The sequence below is a fragment of the Panthera pardus genome, unplaced genomic scaffold (assembly GCF_024362965.1).
Source record: "Panthera pardus isolate Hobbes unplaced genomic scaffold, ASM2436296v1 HiC_scaffold_3, whole genome shotgun sequence".
Classification (NCBI taxonomy): Eukaryota; Metazoa; Chordata; class Mammalia; order Carnivora; family Felidae; genus Panthera; species Panthera pardus.
Window position 1 is genome coordinate 29,652,041 of NW_026526876.1, and position 22,423 is coordinate 29,674,463.

The 22,423-nt window shown below is 56.6% G+C and overlaps 2 protein-coding genes across 22 annotated transcripts in view; one reads left to right on the plus strand and one right to left on the minus strand.

The window, feature by feature from the left end:
- Positions 1 to 3,735, plus strand: part of KANSL1 (KAT8 regulatory NSL complex subunit 1) — a 176,779-nt gene extending 173,044 nt beyond the window's left edge. For all 4 annotated transcript variants that reach the window (XM_019437465.2, XM_053892339.1, XM_053892338.1 and 1 more), the window contains 5 exons: positions 804 to 925; positions 1,516 to 1,573; positions 1,839 to 1,951; positions 2,828 to 3,080; positions 3,448 to 3,735. In XM_019437465.2, the coding sequence (XP_019293010.2) occupies positions 804 to 925; positions 1,516 to 1,573; positions 1,839 to 1,951; positions 2,828 to 3,080; positions 3,448 to 3,675 (774 nt within the window). In that variant the 3' untranslated portion in view covers positions 3,676 to 3,735. The remainder of the gene's footprint in view (positions 1 to 803; positions 926 to 1,515; positions 1,574 to 1,838; positions 1,952 to 2,827; positions 3,081 to 3,447) is intronic.
- A 2,797-nt stretch (positions 3,736 to 6,532) lies between these two features.
- MAPT (microtubule associated protein tau) overlaps positions 6,533 to 22,423 on the minus strand; it is a 101,481-nt gene continuing 85,590 nt past the window's right edge. For 13 of the 18 annotated variants that reach the window (XM_019437494.2, XM_019437491.2, XM_019437489.2 and 10 more), the window contains 4 exons: positions 18,890 to 18,982; positions 15,424 to 15,505; positions 13,902 to 14,014; positions 6,533 to 10,763 (listed from right to left, as the gene is read on the minus strand). In XM_019437494.2, the coding sequence (XP_019293039.2) occupies positions 10,548 to 10,763; positions 13,902 to 14,014; positions 15,424 to 15,505; positions 18,890 to 18,982 (504 nt within the window). In that variant the 3' untranslated portion in view covers positions 6,533 to 10,547. The remainder of the gene's footprint in view (positions 10,764 to 13,901; positions 14,015 to 15,423; positions 15,506 to 18,889; positions 18,983 to 22,423) is intronic. The other 5 variants (XM_019437493.2, XM_053892342.1, XM_019437507.2 and 2 more) reach the window with 1 other exon arrangement.

The following is a 22,423-nucleotide window of genomic DNA, read 5'->3' on the forward strand; positions in this document are numbered from 1 at the left end:
CTCTGATAGTGGATCCCTGTTAGTCTTCTTTCTTCCTGAGAGTTTGATCTTCTCAGCCTCCTGGAGAAGCAAATCTCCATTCTCCAAGAAACTGTGGAGCCAGGTCCTCTTCCTCCATTTTCCTCCATTCAGCTCCACTGGTAGAGCTAGAAAGCTCTCCACCCTTCCCCAAGAATAACAGCCAGAAAGAGGGGGAAACCACATAGGCTGAGCAGATGGTGGGTACAGACTTAGCTGAAGAGTTCAGATCTATGAGGAGGAAGGGCTGTCGTGATGTCCAAGGTTAGAGGATCTGTTGAGCTGGACCTGTCCTTTGAGGTCTTTTCCCGATAAGGGAACTCGCATTTCTAACCTGAAGAGTCCGCACTAGGCCCAGTTAAGCATTAGGAGCCACTATGGGTCTGAGTGACAGATAAGCGGGGGAAACAGAAAGGACAACTTTAAAGGAAGGGGATAAAGGTGTATACAGAGGAGTCAGAACCTCAGCACTAGGTTCGAGGCCCCAGGATGCCCACCCTGTAAAATTCAGCTGAAGTCTTTTTCCACGTGAGCCCATAAAGGAAGAGGGTGACCAGTGAGACTTGTGAGCTGGAGGTGCTCCTCAGGGCCACCTTGCGTTTCTCCTGAGGACCTTGTAGTGGCAGACCACCTCCTTGGTGTAGACGGTGGCTGCTGCAGGGCCGGCCCCCACCCAAGGACCAGGTGCCTGGGGGCTGGTGATCCAATAATGTTTGAAGTCTTAGGTGTATGATTTGCTGTTTGTAAAATTGCGCCTCCCTTTTAAACTTACCTTTGTCTTACAGCAGCCAGTGAGGAGGAGAAGGGGAGAGAGCTCATTCGACATTAACAACATTGTCATCCCGATGTCTGTTGCTGCAACAACTCGTGTAGAGAAACTACAATACAAGGAAATCCTTACCCCCAGGTAGGGGGCCTAGATAATTGGCTCCTCTCCCTGTTCTTCCTGTTCTTGGCCTTTTCCCCTTTTTGTCACAGACCTTGGGGTTCTAGCCTTAGGTTTTGCCTTCTCCTTAAGAGAAAGTCTTAACCTGATAGGAGTGAAATTGCTTCTATATACAGTTCTCTATTATATGAGCACCAGCCAGACCACAGGCCACAAACTGGCTGCAGCTATGTTTATTTGACAGCACTGAAGAGTTCGTTGTCGGCATCAAAGCAGGATTTCACATGTGAATCTTTGTTTCTAGCCTTTGTTGACAACTCAGAAATTGGGCAGCCCCGTACAGGCACTCTCACAGAGTGGCAGTCAGCTGGGACTGAATAGCGGTGGTCCCCTCTAAACAGTCCCTTTGCTTGAGTTTGTCACAGTCTCCCAGCCTGTGTCCTGTTGGGGCATTGGAGTGTGGAGCCTCTTTCAGAGGCCTTGGGGGCTACCAAGGCCGAGCCGTGAGAGGGCAGGGTTGTTCACAGGCGCCCAGCTCTCGTTCTTGCACAGACACACTAATTCTGCCCCAGTTGCCTAGCCCTCACAATTGTCCCTTCTTGATTTTGCAGCTGGCGGGAGGTCGATCTTCGGTCTCTGAAGGGGAGTCCTGACGAGGAGAATGAAGAGGTAACAGCATGGTCGTTCTCTGTTAGGAGATGCGCGCGCGCGTGCATACACACACACACACACACACACACACACACACACACACACGGGTGCACACATCCCAAGTGCCTCAAGACCCATGGGTGTCAACTGCAAGCTCATTGCATTCCTGTCCGGATGGGGAAGAGCCTAGTAAGGGCTGGGGCTTGTTCTAGAATTGATCCACCCATACTTAAACTCAGCTTCCTGGAGGGGAGAGGGGATCAATGAAGCTTTTCTCTCGCAGGTCGAGGATCTGTCTGATGCAGCCTTCGCCGCCCTACATGCCAAGTGTGAGGAGATGGAGAGGGCTCGGTGGCTGTGGACCACGAGTGTGCCACCCCAGCGGCGGGGCAGCAGGTGACGGGGCAGGCTCAGGCGGCCAGGCCTGTGAAGGGAGGGTGGGCAGGGAGTTGGCCGCTGTGTCTGTGGAACTGCCACTGCCCCACAGGCGCTCTGCATACTCCTCCACTGGCAGTGGCCCTGAGCGCAGAAGTTCCTGGTGTTTGGTGGAACTGAGAGGGCACGTGGTCCCGTGGCTGGGTCCTTGCTGAGTGCCGGACGACTGTCCAGTTGTGGCAAACTTTCATGCTCTCCTGGGCTCCGGGCGCCAGCTGTCTGTGGCATTAGGATCGCTTCTCGGCCTTTTGGCTAAGATCAAGTGTAGTGTCTGTGGCATGAGGAGGCCATTTGCGGGTCGTGGTGACTTAACCAGAGGAGCTTTGGAGGCCTCACCCAGGGTAACCTTCCTTAGGACGGTGGAACGGGGGGTGGTGGTCGTGCATGAAAGAACTGACCCATCCTGTCTCCATTTATTGTAAACAGCGGCAGAAGCCCTCAGGATTCTCAGGTAGAAAGATTTAGGGCTCTTGTTTTTGCCTTTTTTCCCTTGACTACAGTTTTCAAAGTCTAGACTGATTTCCCTTTCCTGGGAATTCACTGGGCACTGTGCCAGAGAGTAGCCCCTGGCATTGTTCAGCCGCGGCCTTCTCTTGGGATGATGGGCACACAGGGCTCTTACGACTGTCCTGTGTGCCCCCTCCGCCCGCCCCGCCCCCTACACGGTGGTGGGAGGAAACGAGAGGACGTGTGGTTTCTGGGAAAGAACCATTGGGTGTCCATCTACCTCGGCTCCTCTGGTTGGGATGCCCTTTTCATGCCTCCTCCCCATCCGCCCAAGATAGACCGTCATCCCCCATTACCCAGGCACTCAGATTTGCACTCGTTGGTGTACAGGTCTTACAGGTCATCAGATGGCCGGACGACCCCTCAGCTGGGCAGTGCCAACCCCTCCACCCCCCAGCCCGCCTCCCCTGATGTCAGTAGTAGCCACTCTTTGTCGGAGTTCTCCCACGGTCAGTCCCCGAGGAGCCCCATTAGCCCGGAACTGCACTCGGCGCCCCTCACCCCTGTGGCTCGGGATGCTCTACGACACCTGGCCAGCGAAGACACCCGCTGTTCCACACCGGAGCTGGGGCTGGATGAACAGGTGAGGGACACACGGCCTTTGCGAGGGGGTTGGTGGGGGGGGGGGGGGTGGGATAGAGCAGGGGAGGGGGACAGCCCCTGCTGAAGATGGGTCTGCGTCATAGGACTCCCCTCCCCGTTTTATTTTATTTTATTTTATTTATTTATTTTTACTCCCCTCCCCATTTTAAAGGGGACAAGGGGCTGCACTTGAAATTGATCTTCTGAAGGTGCCGTGGAACCGCCTGCTCTGTGAGGGCTCTTCCTGGACCGCTCCGGGAAGTCTGGAGATGGGTCACGGGCTTGAATCCACGCGTCTCGGGCCAGGGCCTTGGGGCGGAACGTAGTGTGGAACCGGCTTCTCACCGTGGCGGTTTGTCTCCCCACAGTCCGTCCAGCCGTGGGAACGGCGAACCTTCCCCTTGGCCTACAGTCCCCAGACGGAGTGTGAGGAGCAACTGGATGCACAGGAACGGGCGGCCCGCTGTACTCGGCGCACCTCAGGCGGCAAGACTGGCCGAGAGGCAGAGGTGGCCCCCACCTCGCCCCCCGCTGTCCCCCTCAAGAGTCGGCATTTGGCGACAGCAGTCACAGCTCAGCGTCCAACTCACAGATGAGCGGGATACGAGAATCTAGACAGACTCACTAACTATTGGCATTAAAGCTTCAGAAATCTCTGCGTTTGATATTCAAACATCATATGCCGGAAATTTTCACGGTTTTTAGTGAATTTAAGGAATTTAGATTCTACTTTGGTATTTTTGTTTTGTTTTGATTTTTGTTTTGTTTGGTTTTGGTTTCCATGTTTTGTTGTCACACACCTGAGCACTTCCTCCAGTTGGCAAACAGAAGTTCAGGATAAGACCCTGCTGGCCTGGTCCTGGCACATCCTCCGCACTGTTGAATCACTGGACTTATCGATGTTAGGTGACCCCCCCCCCCCCCCCCCCCCCCCCGCCCCGCACCTGTGGACAGGGTGGGACAGCCACGTGGGCAGAGGGAATGGCAGGCTCCCCGCTCAGCGTTGCCGCCTGAGGTCGGGGTAGGGGGAGAACAGCACGCTCTGGACTCTCACCCTTTCTCCTCTCCTCTCCTCCCATCGGCGGCCCGGCCCAGCTCTGGCCCTCCTGGCCGGGTCCCCCTTGGCCATCTGTGCTGGGGCACCCCCGCACCCACCAGAGCCTCTTGGCCATAACCGCCACCTGTTCCGAACTCTCAGTCGACAGAACGGCTTCCCTTTGTCACCCAGATCTTGGAGACCTAGTCTGGGTTTCCGCTGCGTTTGGTCCTCTCTGTTTTGACTCCTTCACTGCAGTAACGTGACTGCGGCTGCTCAGGTCCCTGCCCCGCCCCTTGCGCTCCCTCTCTGCTCCCCGATGCCACCCGCACACCCACACACACCAGGCCTTCCACCCGGATGTTTTTACCAACTGTGTCCCCTGTCTGTGAAGGTGGGGTTAGGGCTACTTCCATTCCCACTCCTCTGCAAACTGGGGGGTCAGGGACACGAGCAGTCATCTCCCCTCTAGGATTCTGTCGTCGTGGATTCATTTGGTCCCATTTCCCCCACACGCACTTCCCTGTTGGTGTCCGGCCTTTCCTCTCCCACGCTCCCCTTGCCTGTGGAACGTTGTCTGGTCCTAGCTGTGGTTCCCATCACTCCCTCGTTACCCCCCTTGGTCAACCTCGTGCCTGTCTCATGTATGATCACATCACCAAAAGGGGGGGCAATAAGAACTTCTTTATTTTTATTTTTATTTTTTTTTTGTTGCCATTTTGTAATCGTATAAAAATAGTAGACAAACTGCTTAATGGTTGGGGTTTTTTCACAATTTTCAACATTAGTGATTTTTTTTGATTCTGTTTGCAAGTTAAAGGGTTTGTCATTGTTTCTTTAAAAACAATAATGCACCATATCCCTATGCATAAAGTGCTTCTTCTATTTATAAGGTTGAAAATTCTGAATAACCCTTTTAGCATTGTTAAAAAAAAAAAAAAACAAAAACAAAAATGGAAAAAAAAAACCTTGTATTTTGTAAATATTTTCTTTTCCTGCTTTGAGCTGTGTATTGGCAGCGAAACATGTAGCTGTCTTTGTTCTATAGAAATGCTTTTCTTCAGAGAAGCTGATCTTTGTTAATGTCTTGATTCTGTTCGCAAAGCACAGACTAGTGCTTAAAAAAAAAAAAGGAAGGAAAAATGGAAAAAAATAAAAAAAAAAGTTACAGAACGTTGTGTTGCCAGGCCTTTGTTGACATTGGACCGGGTCCACGTCGGGGGTGGCAGCTTAGGACCCTGTCCCACTGGAGCAGTTAGTTCTCTGGGTCACTGGACTTGCTCTGAACCTTGGGAAGTCTCCGTTCTGTCCTTGGGCACCTGGCAGGGCCACCTGATGGCCACCAGGGAGAGGATGGAGTCGGGGTGGGGGGGCAGTAAGGGGTGCCCAGGGTGTAGGGGGCTCTGTGTAGATAAACTTTTTGTTGGGTGTAAGCAGTTGGTCGTTGCCTCTTGATGCTCCTTCTCTAGTGAGGCCAGCAGTACGACATCTTAGAACTGTTCTGAATTGCTCTCAGGGAGATCCCACCTCTCACTGCCTTTTCTGGTGTTGGGGTCAGTGAGAATGTACATACTTCGTAGCATCGTTCTTCTGAGGAGCCTACGGGCTGGGTTTTGTATGTACGAGAGAAAGACGCCGGCAGGCCTCATTCCCTTTTTCCACGGTAGTCATCTGGCGATGAGCGCCGAGTCGTGAGGTAGCCTTTCTCTCTGGCCGCCCTGTTCCTGCGTCTGTGGCTGCACTTAAGACCTTCTCTGCTTAAGCTTCTGCCCGCAGTGGCTAGAGTGAGCACAAGGGGGAAAGCAGAGAAAACCGGTATTTTGAAACTTTGTATGAAAATTGAAGGGCTCCTTCTTAGGACCTTGACGTAATTACTAAAGAACAGGAATTGATATGGCTACTGTTTGGTATTTGTTGTCTTTGTGGCATTGCTAGGGGCTATCTGCTATCTCCGTGTAGCAGACTCCTTCCCCAATCTAATGAGGACCCAAAGGAGAGAGGAATGTGGCTCCGGAAGCCTGGAAGGAATCGAAGCCTTGGCGGGCCTAGTGTTCTGCTCCAGCCCCGGGCCTCTGGGAGCAAACGAGACCTACACCTGCTGCAGCCGTGGCCCCTCTGAATATGCCGGTGTGGGTCTTAACAGACTCTGGAGTTGGAGTGCAGCCTTGTGAGCCCCCCTACAAGGGTACTGGCCTTTCTTTGAGTTGGATCGGGACGGACTCCCGGCACCAGAGTCAGAATCGAGTGGAAATGAACGAGTCTTGAGAACTCTTCCTGCACCTGCAGGCCCCAGAGAGAGATTTTAGCAACCTTGACATTTCCTGCTTAGCGAAGTTCTCTAAGGTTGGGAAAGGACTTGCACATCGTACATCCTGAATCATTTTCTTGTCCTTTGAATCCATGCACGGAGACCTTACTTAATCAGTAATAACTTTATTTCCAAATTCACTTTTACAGCAACAATCAGTGTAAATCGTTTGTTAAAACACACAATACACCATATGGACGTTCACAGACAGGAAGCTAAGCTAAGATGGTTTCATGTCCCTCCCCCCACCCTCAAAATTACCAAAGAAATCATGGGACTTGCGAGTGCCAGAGATTGTCCTGCCCAACACTGCAAATTCACGGGGCTAAGTCCATTAGGAGGGGGGACTCTGGGCCGGTGCCCAGGGTAACCCTTTTCAGAGCTGAAGAGAAACCAGAAGTCTCGAAGCCACAGGTCTGCAGGTGCGACGAGCTGACCACCTCCACCTCCACCCTCATCCCCACCCGATGGCCTGACTTGGGGACAAAGACAAAAGAGGGGGGAAGGAAGAAGGAAGAGCTCTCAGCGGCCGCTAGCACAGGCTGCACGTCCGCAGCAGGTGGGAAAGGTGGCGCGGAGGCTCCGGCGGCTTAGATGGAAGGATGCCGGGGTCTGCGGTAGGCGGGGCTGTGGGCCCGGGGACCCCCGTGAGGGGGCAGCTCTGTCTCCAGACTCCTCCCCAAGCCTCGCTGCCTGCCCCTGGCGGGGAAGGAGACGGGGCCAGCTGGCGGGACCCCAGGGACCTCTAGCAAACGTGGGTGGTCCGAAGAAAAGGGTTACTCGGTGGTTGCTGCCCTCCAAGACTTCCCTCTGCCCATGGTAACTAGCTTACAGGTTCCTCCCCCCTCCCCCCAGAAGCACGACAAGCAATCGCAAGCAGGATACAGTCTCCGCGTTGAAGTCCGTTTAAATAGAACTACGGATAAGTGAGTGGAGAGCTTGAAGGAACCAGGGGCACAGCACAGCCCACCCAGGGGACGCGGACTGGACGTGGGGGGAACGGGGGTGGTCGAGAGTGCCCAGCCTGTTGGTGGCGGGGGGAGGGGGGATTGTCCTCATTGAAGGTCACAAGCCAGCATCCCTTTGCAATCTCCCTGCCGCACTGACCTGGTCACCCTAGACCGTGATCTCTAGGCCGACCCCAGCAGTCCCCACCCGCCCCCCTCCCCGACGAGGGAGATCCCGGAGCCCTCTGAGCAAGGCCCTCAGGATAAGGTAGGGCAAGTGCAGACAGAGGCGCAGCCGGAGTCCATGGCAACGCTGCGGGGCGGCGTCTCTAAGAGCTACCAACTTCGAACCACAGTTCCCTTCCCTTCCTCAGAACCCTTCTAAGCAGCTGGGACTCCAAGCGGCAGAGAGCCTCACGGCGGGTTAGTTCTGGGCCCAGATGACTCCTTGCACGGAAAGCTCGAGCTGCAAACGAAGCCGCCAGCCCTAGAGAGGCGGCCTGGACGCCCACCAGCCCGCAGGGGTGCCTTAAACGGTGCCCAAACCGGAAGTGGCAGAACTGGGCCTGAGGTCGCTGAATTTCTTTAAAATGGCGATTTTCCACAAAGGCTGTCTCCTCTCCCCGTGGCAGCAGACGGGGCTTGTGCCAGGTCGGCGGGGGTCCCCACCAAGGCTCTGGGAACGGCGTCTCCTGACTTGTCACCCTGCTGCAGTCAGGCAGCGCGGGCCCCCGGGGCTCATCCGGGGCGGCCAGTCCATCCAAGCCCTGCTGTGGCTGGAGGGCGCTTGGTGGGGAGGCTGGGGCTGCCCTTCCAGGGGGACAGCTTGCAGTGGGACCCCAGGCCTCTCCCTGGCTGGTCCTGGGTTCCTTTCTCTTGTGACACAGGGTGTCGTAAGACCCTCGTGGCTGCTGGGGGCTTCTGGCTGTGATCGAGAGGGCCATCTCCTCGTTGCAGACCAGGCCGGCCACAAGATCCACCTCTCTCTGCCCCCACAAAGGGAAGTCCCAGCGGGGCGGCAAGGGGGCGCCGTAGCTTCTGCCCCAGGATCCTGTCCCAGTCCTGTGCTCTGGGCCTTCCTCCAAGCTGAAGGTTCTCCAATGTCAGAACCTGGTCCCAGATGCCCCGGAAGCCTTTCAGATCAGGAGGCTGTGACCGGGTAGAGCCACACCGGCCACCCGGAGCCAAGCCCCCCGTGTGGGAGGGAGAGACATCTAGGACCCCCGTGGGGTGGGTTAGAAACCTCTTCACAAGCATTTCAAGATACATGCGTCCTTTTTTTTTTTTTTTTTAACCTTTTCATTATCAAAGTCACTCTGGTGAATCCAAGCATAAACAGACAAATCAGACTACAACGCGACAGGGTGCAGACGGGGAGGGAAAGGTGACGTCTATGTATATGTTCAGCTGCTCCAGCAGGACAGACAGCACTGCTTCCAGCTGGGACGGGGGGTGGCGGGGGGGGGGGGGGAACCATTTCCGAGGGGCGTGCTCCCCTCCCGGGGTATGCAGGGCTGAGCGCTGGCGGGGCTCTCGGAGAGGCTGGCAGTCACAAGCTCGGGTGGAATCGGGGCACAGAGTGTGGCCCTGCCCCAGGGGCCTTGCCTGCCTGACCTGCTGCCGCCTCTGGACCCAGGACGGCCGACCTGCTGCCAGCTCAACTCAGGAAGGGGACCAGGCCTTCTGGGAGGAAAAGGCTCTCCAAGTAGAAACAAGGCCAAAACATCCCGGGTCATTGCTGAGCCCACCCTGGCTCACGTCTGCGAGGAGAGGTGGGGGGTAAGGGACGGAGTACGGTCATCAGGTTCATCGTGAGGGGACACACCGGTCGGGTGAGTTATAACTTAAACCAAGGGACCGAGATCTCACCTTGTGCCTGGGTTTTGCCTTCGCTCAGACACCCCTCTATTTGAGAGCAGGTGCCTCCTGCGTCTGAACAACGTCCAGTGCTGAGAAAGGGGCGTGGTGAGGCTGGGAACTCGGGACAGTGTGACATCGTGAGGGGGACAGGCAGTGACTGGGCTCCGCACAGCAGACACATGGGCATGGTGGGGGGAGGGAGGACAGGTGGCTGCAGTGGCCACGGGAGGGACAGGAGGCTCAGGACCCACCTCCCAGACCCCAGCACGCTCCAGGGATGCCAGAGGCCCAGGCTTGGGAACAGGCGGATGCCCCCAAGAGGCACGAGTCCTTACAAAGAGAACTGGTTTAGCCCTAAAGTCCCAGAACTGTGAGGTGGCCAAAATCGTGGCTGCAGTTCCAACCTTCAGAACTCAGTAAAACAGGGTTTCCGTGGGGCCCCCACCCTGCGGGGAGGGAGAAAGAGGCCAGCGCTCGGGACGTCAAGGTCAGTCTTCTCCGAGGAAGCGATCCACAGGGTGCCCCCCTCCCGCCAACCGACCACCTCCTCCCGCCAACCAGAGCCTTTCTCCCACGGGCCGCCCGCGGGGACGGTGGCACACGGGCCCCGCGGCCGACCCCGGGCCACCGAGCACAGGGAGGCCGCCTGGCGCGAGCGAGCTGTGGGCGGCCGAGGCGGTCTGCCCTTCCCGCTGTCCTTCCAGGCAGAGAGCAGTGGCTCCCCGCCCACCCCCCATCACCCACTCCCACACTGTCCCTTCTGCCCTCTCCCTCCCCCCCTTCCCCTGCCTCAGCCTCTCCCGGGCTCCTCCCCCAACCCCCACCACAAAGTTGACATCCGCCCCCCGCGGCTCCCACACGGCACCCGGTTTCAAATCCGTTGCTGCTGCCGCTGCCTCTGTGACACCCCCAGGACAGGGCAGAGCAGGGGCGCCCGCAGTCCCTTGAGATAACCCAGAAGCAGCTCGCAGAGCCTCTCCTCCCTCTTCTAGGCGGAGGGGGAAAAAAAAAGAATCAAAAGTAATTGCCCAAGGAAATGGTGGGTGTGGTCGTCTTTTTAAACGTTTTTAAAAATATTTTATTATCGCCAGCCCACGCATCAATTTGGAAAGCTGGAATTTGCTCTTTTTCCCGTCACTGATTTTGAAGTCCCGAGCCAGGGCCGAGCGACAAAAGCAGGTTAAAGTGATTAACCGATTAACCGATCTGTGAGGAGCAGCTGGGGGAGGGCAGAGGGCGAAGGGCCAGATCATTATTCTTTTTTTTTCCACACTCTCTCTCTTCTCTCCACGATTACTGACCGCCCCGGGGGCCTGATCACAAACCCTGCTTGGCCAGGGAGGCGGACACTTCGTCGGCTAGCGTGGCGAGCTGGGGTGAGTCTACCATGTCGATGCTGCCCGTGGAGGACACGTTGCTGAGGTGCCGCGGAGACGTGTCCCCGGACACCACGGGCGACTTGTACACGATCTCCGCCCCGTGGTCTGTCTTGGCTTTGGCGTTCTCGCGGAAGGTCAGCTTGTGGGTTTCGATCTGCGAGAGAGGAGGTAGTTGGGGCGGAGGGGAGGAGGGGTGGATTAAGCCATAGGAAGGGGAGCAAGCCCTGCCTGCCCCCCACCACCACCACCGGGGGCTGCGGGGACCGTGGTCTGGTCTGGCCACCGTCCCGGAGTGAACACCTGCGCGCGGGTCCTCCAGTGCCTGCCTGCCGGCCACCCGCGTCCCTTCTCCAGACACAGTGAGCATCGCTCGTTTCCTGTGCACCCTTGCAGAGATAGCCCACACGTGTGGGATAGAAATGTATATTTAATAGGCGCTTCACACGTTGGTTCTTAGACTTAATACCTTCCGTTACCAGTACTTGCTTCCCTGATGCTTGTTGAGGGCTGTGTGGTACTTCATCGCCATGCACCAAAATGTATCTATTCCCCTATCGATGGAAACTCAGGGTGTTCTAGCATGTGCTATCACAAATGACGCCGTGTATGAATATAGCCCTGTGTGCACGTCATTTCACACACGTGTAACCGTATCCTAGGAGCGGAATGGCTGGTAGGTCAAAAGACATGTGCGTTTTATCTTAATAGATATCATCAAACTGCACGGGGCGCCTGGGTGGCTCAGTCATTAAGCATCTGACTTCGGCTCAAGTCATGAGCTCACAGTCCATGAGTTCGAGTCACGCATGGGGTGAGCTCGAGCCCCGCTCCGGGTAACACATGAGCCCGGGGGAGGCCCCGCTTCTCTCTCTGTCTCTGCCCCTCGCTTACTGGTGCCCTCTCTCTAAAAAAAAAAATATTACCCAATTGCAAAGTAAAGCATGAGGGAGAAGCTGGAGATGATTAAGGGACATCCCCAGAGCCACTGCCGTCCAGCCGTGAGCCACACACACTCCTCCCCTTCGCCTTTGACTGAGGGCTTTGGAGGTGGCAGCAAAGCGTGAACCGCCCTGGAAGGCGTGCTAGAAACGATGGTGCCATAAAGTCCTTTTTCAAGGAGAGAAACAATGACCGGGCCAGGAGCCCAGAGGCACTTAGCTCCAGAGGATGCCCACGACACTCAGAAAGCCTGTGTCGCAGATGTGAGCAGTTCATAAGAGCTCCTGACGAGCCCGGAAGTGACGGGCAGGAATTCTCTCCTTTTTTTGGGTCCTGAGACCTTTGTGCATCTGGCGAAGCCAGAAAGATGGACACAAGCGGGCATGCGCTCAGAGACCCACAAGCGTTCTGCACAAACTCGGGAGTCCGTGGACCCCGGCTGAGAAGCCCCCGTTGCGGTGGGGGGGGGGGGGGCTTGGACGTGGCTATAAGTCCCCAAATCTCCCAAACTGAAGGGCGCTCTGGAGACGGGAGTCCTGCACTCCATCGCTTGTTAGAGCTTCCTGCCCATCACGGAGGAAGTGGGGGACTAGATAGGCAGGGACACTCTGGGGTCAGGACAGTGTCTTCTGAGTGGTGGGCAGGGCCAGGCCCACCCTTTCTCAGCCAGCACAGAGGTGAGTTAAAACAGAAGTTCACACTCTGGCTTGACTCTAAGTCACGTTCTTAGCTGGTTACAAAGTACCAGGAACCTTCCAGAACACCATCTCCTTTGGGTTTCAGCACCACCCGGGGATGTGGATATTTCGGTCCCATGTTGCTGAGGGAGAAACGAGCTGAGAGCACTTGCCCGGCCTGCCCAGGTCCCACCTCCAAGCAGAGTCAAGCCCAGAGCTTTGCTCAGGACATAGAAGCTTCCAGAGACGGGCAGAGACCTTCCTTCACCCAGGGAACTGCCAATGCCCAGGCCTTAAACCAGGGAGGCGGTCAGGTGACAGAAGCTAGAAGAGCCACCGGGCTTTTGCAGAGAACCTTCTCCACAACCTCAGAGAACTGGGCCCTGCCTCACTTCCCTTGAAGCGCGCGGCCTCCCGGCCCCTCTTTTACCAGGGACCAGGCACTGAGATGATATTTCTGCACCTTGGAAGCCCAGTCTGGGGAACCGGGTCCACCCTGCTGTCCGGGGTGGGGGTGGGGGGGGTGACAGGGGGTGCTGCGGGGAGCCAGAGAGCGCAAGGCCATCCAAGGGCGTGAGTACCCCGCCCTCCGCGCCCCGGCCTTCGGGGAGCTTGTCCGTGGTCAGGTTTGTCCTGAGGTCTCAGTCTGCGGCCTCTGCTTGAAGTAAGACCACACCAGCCAGTGCTTCTCCAGAACCGCCCCCTTGGGCTTTGGCCTCACACGCGGCACGGGGCCTGTCCGTTCAGAATGAACGGTGTGACGGCTGCCACTTCCAACCAGCTGGGCCACTTTGGCCAGTGCCCTTTCTCACGCTGGGTCGGGTCTCAGAGTCTGTGCCCATTCTGGGACACCCCTTCTCCTTCCACCACCCCTCTGTCAGCTGCTGGGGGGCACTGCAAACTGGAAAATGAGCCACTTCCAGAAGTTCACGGCCACTGGAGTGGGTGGGAACCCCCCAGAGAGCGCTTTGGCTGTGTTTCTGCAGAAAAGAAGTACGGCCCTAAGACCACATCCTGTGATGCGCCCGGAGGGAGCCTGCTCAGGGCCACAAGCCCCCGCTTCCCCTTCCCCCAGCTCCCACGGCGAGACCCGAGGACTCCAGAGACCGCCCGGATCGCCGAGGCCCGGGGTCCAGCAGCCGTCCCCGTGGACGATTCTGTGACCGACAGGCAGGGGCTCTGCGGGAATCTGGATTTCAGCATCACCGTTTTGCTCTGGCTGCCTGGTGACCCACTTACAAAATCAGGTTACGCTCCCTTTACTCGCTCTGGCGCGCTGGGGCTGGCTTTGGGGATGGATGGCCACTTCCTTCCGTGGACGCTTGCCAACCACAGGGCCGACTGCCGTCACGGAGGACAGCGGCGCTCACCTTTCCGGGCATGAAAGCATCACCTGGGGGCTTTACAAACTCCAGGTGCCCAGGCTGCACCTGAGACCAATCAGAATCTCCAGGTGGGGTCTGGGCATCAAATCTGGCAAGGCTCCCAGGTGACAGCAACGGCCGGCGAAGGTGGCTCACCCGATGAGTCCTGGGGGTCGCTGAGAATCCACAGGAAGCCAATTAGTTCGGGCCCCTCAGCTTTCCTTCTCTGGAAAACCGGACCGGGTTCGTGCACCCCACTCCATTAACAGCCGTGTCTAAATGCAGCCTCCTCCCCACCCCGCCCCCTTGTACCTTTTTATTCCCTCCACCAGGGACGTGGGTGATGTTATCCAGGGACCCGATCTTCGACTGGACTCTGTCCTTGAAGTCCAGCTTCTCAGATTTTACCTCCACCTGGCCGCCTCCTGGAACACAACACACACGGGGGCACCAGGCCTTGAAGGAGGGCCAAGCAAGCCATTCCAAGTAGACCCCAATCCTTCGGAGTAGACGAGACGGTCCTTCATTTAGAAGGTAGTCTGGGCCCAGGTAAGAGCCCTTCCCAAGGGCTGGACAACAGTTTGCTCTCTAACCAAGGTGTGCGTCAGTATTGGCTCAACAAATCCTTCCTCCTTCGTTCATGCAAAGGTCAATGACAACTCAGGGTAGGAGAAAAGATTCTAAATTCTAAAGTGGTCGGCTTCCAAAGAGTGAAGTCTCTCTCGGTCAACATCCTGTAAAGCCACAGCCCTGCAAGGCCTCGGAACGAAACTAAATGGCAAAATGCACCCTAACGAAGGAAGGGCCCTGACCCCTCCCCCTCCTCGGACACTAGGTGCCGCACCCGAGCGTGGGAGCCGCGGCCAGAGAGGGAGACAGACAGACATCCTTCCCTTCTGGGGAAGGATAAGGCCGCCCAAGAAAGCTGCTCATGGCGGGAATGGTGGCACAGCTGAGGGACGGTTTTCGCTGGGAGAGACCAGACTCCCACAACAAGTGTAAGGGAAGCCGGAACGGGATGAGAGACGATCCGGACTACGTCTCTGTCAGCCTTGTCTCCCCACAGGAATGCTTCAGCAAGTACGGATTCAGCTCCGAACCGGGCCCACGGCAGAAGTCCCCACTCTGGACCCCCGGACAGGAGTTAGAATCTAGATCTACGCTGGCCGCCTCCCGGAACAGTGCGGTAGCCACCAGCCCCATGCGGCTACTTAAATTTTAATTAGGTACAATTAGCTCATTTTGTCCACTGCGCTGGCCACATTTTCAGGGCTCAGTAGCCACGTGTGGTTGGGGGCCACCACACTGGACGGAGCAGGTCTAGAACATTTCCATCAGCGCAGAGAGATCTCCAGATAGCTCTGATTTTCTTGTGGTGTGGGAAGGGGAGCGGGGAGGGAAGCATGGCAGAGCTCCAACGGCATTTACTGTCGAAACAAAGTCACAGCCGGAGCTTGGCAATGGCTGGCGCAGGCGGTGACGTGTCCCCTGTGTGGGCTGGGAACCAAACTGGAACATCCACAAGCCAGCCTTCGGGAGCCAGATCAGGCCTGTCCCCGGCTCTAGAGGCTCTGTGCAGCCTGCTTGGAGAACCAGGTTAGGGCTTAGGACCCGCCCCCACCCCCCCCTCGTCACGTTGGCTGGGCCAGCATGGCGCCCTGCTCAGGAGTGAGATGGGACAGCCACCCCTCCCAGGGCCCAGCAAGTTCCACCTTCGATGCTCCCCTCGTCAGCCCATCCCATCAATCCTTCCCAGCCACTTCAGGAGAAGGCACCACCCAGTCCCGTCCCGCACCTCCCCCCGCCGACCTTCCCCGCCTTCTGCAAGGGCTACCTGGCTTATGATGGATGTTGCCTAGCGAGCCACACTTGGAGGTCACCTTGCTCAGGTCCACTGGTTTGTACACTATTTGCACCTGGAGGCGGGAGAGGACGAGGGAGAGACAGAGAATAAAACAGGATGATTTAATTACGGGTGTAACCCCACGAAGAGCAGCCGTGTAAGTCCAGGCCCTGCTTGGACGGTGTTTCCTGTCCGCCGCGAGGAAGGCACCCGGTCATGGTGGGAAAATGTGTTGTTGGACTTCCGCCAGCCCTGCCCCAGGGGAGGGGGGTCTTCAGAGAATGACTGTGGGATTGAAGTGCCCTCGGTCCCACAGGGGGAAAACAGGGATATTTGTCACTGTGCAGGGCCCACACCGTTCGTTTAAAAGAGTCACTGTTTCCTGAGCTGACAGTGACACTGCATTCGGTGGGGACAAAGAAAGGAGGGATCCATAGGATCCATTTGTACCGCACTTGGACAATCTTGTTGGACAAGCCAGAAAGCCACATCTGCTGGTCCTCAAAGAGGAGCGGGCAGAGTGGGGTCGGTGGGGGCGCTTCCTCCCAGGAGAGGCTCCCACAAAGCCCAGCACCGCAGCAAGTGTGGGGACCTTCGGCAAGCAGCACCCACAGCGGTTTGGCAGCTTGGAGGTAAGAGCCAGCTGGCACCTGGACAACACAGCGTCCTAGACATTTCGGTTCTCGAGCTCAAGGAGCAAAGCGACAGCAGGAGACGGGCAGACGGCACAGAGGACCCAGCAGGTCAGTCCCCGAGAGATGGAGCACAGCTCGGACACACACAGGGCTCAGAACCGGCCCGGGGCCCAGCACGCAGCTTGGCCACACTGCCCACTGCCCACCCTCCCGAGGGGAATGACAGCCGCTGAGCGCCCCACCGATCTCAGCCCAAGAACCGACTCCCTGGAGGGGATCCCCCACAGGGACCCCCGCATCGGCAGATGGGTTTTCTGGAGGAAGCCTCTAGAAAGCCGTGTCTGTGAGGGGGTCCCTGGATGGTCACTGAGGGACACTTCCCAGGGCCTCCAGCAACCACCCGTGTGAGGCCACAAGAGGCCAGTCACCACGGAGTGGGAGCCCGGAGTTACCCAGGAGACAGATGGCCTCCAGCCAGAGAGCCAGACAAAAAAGGAGGGAGATCTACTTCTGTCTAAATCACCTGGAACAATTCCAAATGATTTTAGTTAATTAAAATCATGCTGGCGTTTGCCACTTCTTGATGGAGAGTTGACCGAGGCCAACAGGCGCCCTTGGCCTGTGTCTGTGGAGTGAGGCAAGGGGAGCGCCCAGGTGTGGCAGCCGGCGCCCGTGCAGGTGGACGGGAGGGGGATGAACGGTCCTGAGGGAACAGGGTCTGGGAGACAGCGCGCTGAGAGGCAGGGAAGGGGCCACGGGAGCTCCTCCTGGCACGAGAGAGAGGGAAGTAAATTCTGTGACCCAGACTTCCCTCTTTCCCCTCAGCCCGGATGAGGTAACCTGGGGAGAGGAGGGTGTGCAGAAGGAGGCAGAGGGGACAGGACTGCCTGAGGGTAGGAGCCAGGGCAGGGGCGGCAGGAGGAGTGGAGGCCCGGGGAGGGAGGAGGCCAGGCCTGGAGTGGAGCCCAGAGCCCGCAGGAGGCAGGGAGGATCCCAAGGTGGACAAGGGAGCTGGGCCTGCCAGCTGGGACATCCCCTCCAGGCTAGGGAAGGGAGGGCCACAAGCCAGAGGCCGGAGGGCCCAGGCCAGGGGTCTAGCACCCCCAAAACACCTGGCTCAAGTGCCCAGAACCCCCAGCCGCCTTCCACCAGGAGAAGAGCTTTCTGTGAAGGTTCCTACTGCAAACCAGCAGTGGCCACGCTCCAAGGACAATGCTCAGGGCCAGCCTGAGATATCCCGCGGCTCTTTGCCAGGTCACATAGGTTAGCCGGAGGCGGGCAGAGAGGGCGGGAGCACAGGAGGTGCCCTCGAGGAAGTCCCCTCATGTCCTGGGCACTGCCATCAGCAGTGGGAATGTACCGTCTGCCCCGAGCTCACGCCTGAAGCTACCTCTGGACCCCACAGCCCAGGCCCCACCAGCACGGCCTCCTGCCGGCCGACCAGACAGGAGTTAAACCAGAGAACAGGCCTTGCTCCTCCTGCCAGAGCCAAGGTCTGCAATAGTGATACCAGAGATCCAGGCGGAGCTAACACAGCAACCAGCACTCTGCGCGGAGCCCACGGTTGTGGGTCAGGGTGGGGGGTGGTCCCCACACCTTCCCCTTCCTTCTGGTAGCAGCGGGACAGGAGAGCAGGGTTGGGGACACAGAGGAAAACGCTGAGCAGACACTGGTGAGGAAGCGTTACGGAAGCGCCATGCAGCTCAGGGCGGGAGACAGACTCACATTGCAAGAATAAACCTCGGGGCTGGGCGCAGAGGTGCGGGCCCAGGCTGGGCACGTTCTGGAGAGACAGCCCGCCTGGGGCTACCACTGTCCCCTGCCCCCTGCCACCCTCCTGGCTGCCAGCCAGGAGCAAGGCACCTGCTCTCAGAAACCGTCCCCCCAGCCGGGGGTGGACCTCAAAGGGCTCGACCCTCCCACTTTGATGCGTTTAAATGTGGTTTCCAGTCAACCCAGAGGCTGGGGTAGGGGCCGCAGAGAAGGGGGGCCCGGCCGCGGGAGGCCCAGTCCGTACCCACGGTGAGTGACCACGGAGTGGCCGGGAGGGGAACAGCAGAGCTGATGGAGTGGGTAGGTGAGAGGTGAGGATGCCAGCCCCAAACCTCAGGGACTCCCCCACTAGGGACACCAGGCGTCCCCACGACATTTGGAGGGAGCCTAACGTAAAAGGGTCCAAGGCAGCATTTCTCTGTCAACTCCCAAGCGCCGCAGGCAGGGTCCCCTGTGCACTTTTGGGGGCTATTTTTCCCCTGAAGCCTCTGCCAGGAGAGGGGCCGGTTTTACACCTGAGCCGAGGCTTGGGGATCTGCTCGTCCCTCGCAGATGCAGGAGACAAACACGAGCAGGGACTGGACTTTTCCTGCTCTGAGGACAGCAAAACATCGCGTCTGCTCATCAGAACGGACGTGCCAGCCGTCCACAGGGCTGTCCGTCCACGGGGGATGAGGGGACAGAGCCCAGTCTCAGACGCTGCCCCTTTCCTCCCAACCTCAAACGGGCGGCGGGGCTCCCAGGAGCCCGTGCCGGGCGGTGGGGGGGGGGGTGGACCCCGGGTATTATGCCGTGAGGACCTGGCCTCCAGGTTTGGGCCAGAGAGAGGCTCAGCCATCCTCCTGTTCTGCAGAGGCCGGGGGCCCCACAGGTGCTGGGGTCCCACCCCTCCTAGAACCGTGGACACGGGTGCAGGGAGCCTGGGGGGCACAGACTCTGCCCCCGAGGACGGTTTATTCTCTGCAATGTCTCGCAAGTGTATATTCTCATGCCGCTTGTTACAAACCAGAACCACGGAACGGGCCCAGGGAAAGTGTGACGATACTCACACTGCCGCCTCCTGGCACGTGTTTGATATTATCCTTTGAGCCACACTTGGACTGGACGTTGCTAAGATCCAGCTTCTTATTAATTATCTGCACCTTTGACAGCCAGAAAAAAGGATGAATGTCACATCAGGCCCAGACGCACCTGCTCTGCCCTGACACACTCCGCTTCCTGCCTTGAGGGCGGGGACCAGGCTCCAGGCGGAGGGCAGGAGGTCTGAGTCACAGCTTCCAGGCAGCGCCCCCCCAGGAAGGCGGTTCCGGAACCGTGAGTGACTGCGGGCAGGGCCGGGCTCCACCTCACCGAGCTGGGTTTGCAAAGCACAGCCACCGGGAGGCAGCTCTTCCCTTCACCAAAGGGCTGCACCACGGAGGCCCCCCAGAGGGCACATCTGAGGCCTGGAAACTGCAGCTGAGCGGCCGCCAGGCTGGGCCGGAGCGAGGTGTGCTCGATGACGTGTTTAAATGAGTGAATAAAAAGTGCCATCTGTGTCCTCGTTCGCACACCCACCAGGCCCGCCAGAACTTCCGCGAGACCTTTCTGTGGCTGTGCTCAAGCCTGTGGGCACTGCAATTACATACAGCTAGATCTCCCTCTATTTTAATCCCAGACCCCACCCAGACCTAGAATTAGAATCTCGGTCTCCCCTTGGTGCTTCGGCCGCACGGCGAGGTTTGGGGATCGCTGCCATCACGGGGAAGAGACACAGATGACTCTGGAGAAGAAGGATCCAGACACCCCTCCACGTGAGGGCTTTGCCACCTGGAAGGCAGGGTAGGTGCCTGACCTTCTATCCATCGGCTCGCCCTTGTCCACAAGGCCGCCAGGGGCTTAAAGGGAAGCGGGCACATGTTCCTGAGGAGCTGTGGTCCAGAAAGCTGTGGTCCCCCTGTGTTTCTAAGAGGCTTCTCTCTCCAGGCACCAGGGAGGCGGTGCGGGGATATCACTGTTTTAGCGGTGATTTTTTACCCCATTTGTCTAACAACGGAAATGCACAGACGACCGCGGCACAGAGGAGAGCTGAAAAACCTCCCCGTTACCTCTGCTGGGGCTGGGCGACCTCTTTATCACAGGTGTCTTGCCCCCAGGTGCTCCCTGCTTGTAAACTGTGCCTTAGTTTCCCATTCATCGCTGATAACAGCGGCCAACTGGATTTCCCCATTAAGAGCCAGCGTTGCTCTCTGAAATTGTGGCAATGGCACCGAGATCTCAGTGTGGCCAGGCGGGGCCGTTGCTCCAGAGATGCAGGATCCGTGAGGACGGCTGTGGCTGGGGGTCGGAGCCCTGGCCCGGCTCCTGCGGGTAGAAGGGTCCCAAACTCTGACCCAGGAGCCACAGTCAGCCATCAAGGGTGCCACAGGTCCTCGCAAAATGGGGAAATGAGGACGTGATAGCAAAATTTTGTCCATCCTACTTTTTGGTGTGAAAATGGCCTTTCCTTTATTAAATTATTAGTTATTAAGTTACATTGATAGTAGGCCATATTTAGCATTTTGAGATGTCCTTAGCCTGACGGAATAAAGACAGAGTAATCTTCTCTCAGACCCCATCCCTTTTTTTTTCCCTTCGTTTTACTGGTCTGGATCTAAAAACCTGGTAAGCACATATCTAACCCCCCATTTTTTCTTTCCTTCTTTTAAAATTTTTAATGTTTATTTTTTGAGAGAGAGAAAGAGACAGCACGAGCAGGGGAGGGGCAGAGAGAGAGGGAGACAGAGAATCCGAAGCAGGCTCCAGGCTCTGAGCTCTCAGCACAGAGCCCAGCGTGGGGATCTCACTCACAGACTGTAAGATCATGACTTGAGCTGAAGTCAGACACTCAACCCACTGAGCCACCCAGGTGCCCCCTAACCTCCCTTTTCCATTTTCTTTTATGTTCCTTTACAATAAAAAGCTATGGGGGAGCCTAGGTGGCTCAGTGGGTTGAGTGTCTGGGTCTTGATTTCAGCTCTGGTCATGATCCCAGGGTCGTGGGATCGAGCCCTGCCTCAGTGTGGACCCTGCTTGGGATCCTTGGGATTCTCTCTCTCCTTCTCTCTCTGCCCTTCTCCCCTACTCTCATGTTCTCTCTCTCTCTCTCTCTCTCAAAATATAAAAATAAATAAAATGAAAAGCTATGTATTTTTCATTAGAAAAGTAACATAACATTATGATTTTGAAAAATAGTTTAAACAAAGCAAAAAACGGTTTTCCTACCACCCTACCACAACCACAATTTCATTTTGTGATATTCCCTTGAAGTCACACATATATAAATAAAACTACCATCATGTACATATAAATGGTGGTAATTACTTACATACAATAATGTATCTTGCTTTATCAAGTAACATCCATCTCCTAAGCATCTGCCTTGTCTACAGTCATCAGAAGGATTATTCTGGGCACCTGGGTGGCTCAGCCGGTTAAGCGTCTCACTTCCACTCAGGTCATGATCTCACGGTTCATGGGTCCGAGCCCTGCGTCAGGCTCCATGCTGACAGCTCAGAGCCTGGAGCTGCTTTGGATTGATTCTATGTCTCCCTCTCTCTCTGCCCCTTCCCCGCCTGTGCTGTCTCTCTCTCTCTCTCTCTCTGTCTCAAAACTAAGTAAATATTTAAAAAACTTTGTTACGAAATAATAGGTCCTATTCCATTTTGTGATATCTGTGTGATCAGACATTTGTATCGATTCCATTTTAAATAGCAGAAACAGCCTCACCACAAATATCCTTCTGCAAGGAGCTCTTTCCATATTATGGATTATTTCATAGCAGAGTCCCAGAAGTAGAATTTCTGGGTCAAAGTAATAAATACTCTAAAAATTCTCCGTACACCTCTGCAAGCAGCTTCCTGAAGGGGCTGGATCACTCTACCCTGTGAGCACCGCTGAGAAAGTCCGTTTCACTGCACAGCTCCCAGCATCAGGCATGTAAAGAATCGGTTTGCTTTCTTTGACTTAAATGGGGTTGCATCGTTGGCTTATTCTGCATTTTTTTTTTTATTACAGAGTTGCTCCTTTGCCCCCCTTTTGCTCATAGGTGACTTTTTTCCTACAAATGTTTACATCTTTATATATTCAAAGTCTTCCTTTGTCTTCTCTTCTCTGTTGTTTGTTTTAAAGTATACGTATTTTGAGGAGGAGACAGAGCACTGCGAGCAGGGGAGGGGCAGAGAGAGAAGGAGACAGAATCCCAAGCAGGCTCCGCCCTGTCAGTGCAGAGCCCGATGTGGGGCTCGAACTCTGGAACCGTGAGATCATGGCCTGAGATCGCGAGTGGGATGTGCAAGTGACTGAGCCACCCAGGTGCCCCTCTTCTGTGTTTTTAAACGTAAACACCACCCTCATCTGGGGTGAACGGGTTGGGAGAATATCTAACTCCACCTCATCCTTCGCACCTGCCGTGCCCCTAACTTAGTGACGAGGAGGCCATTTGAGGCCCCGGGAGGTTAAGTAACCTTCTCAACTCAGTGGTACAACCACAGGCTACCTACCTACCTTCGTGACAACAAAGTTTCGCCCCAGCGGTCCTTAAGCCGGGGTTCTCATACACCAAG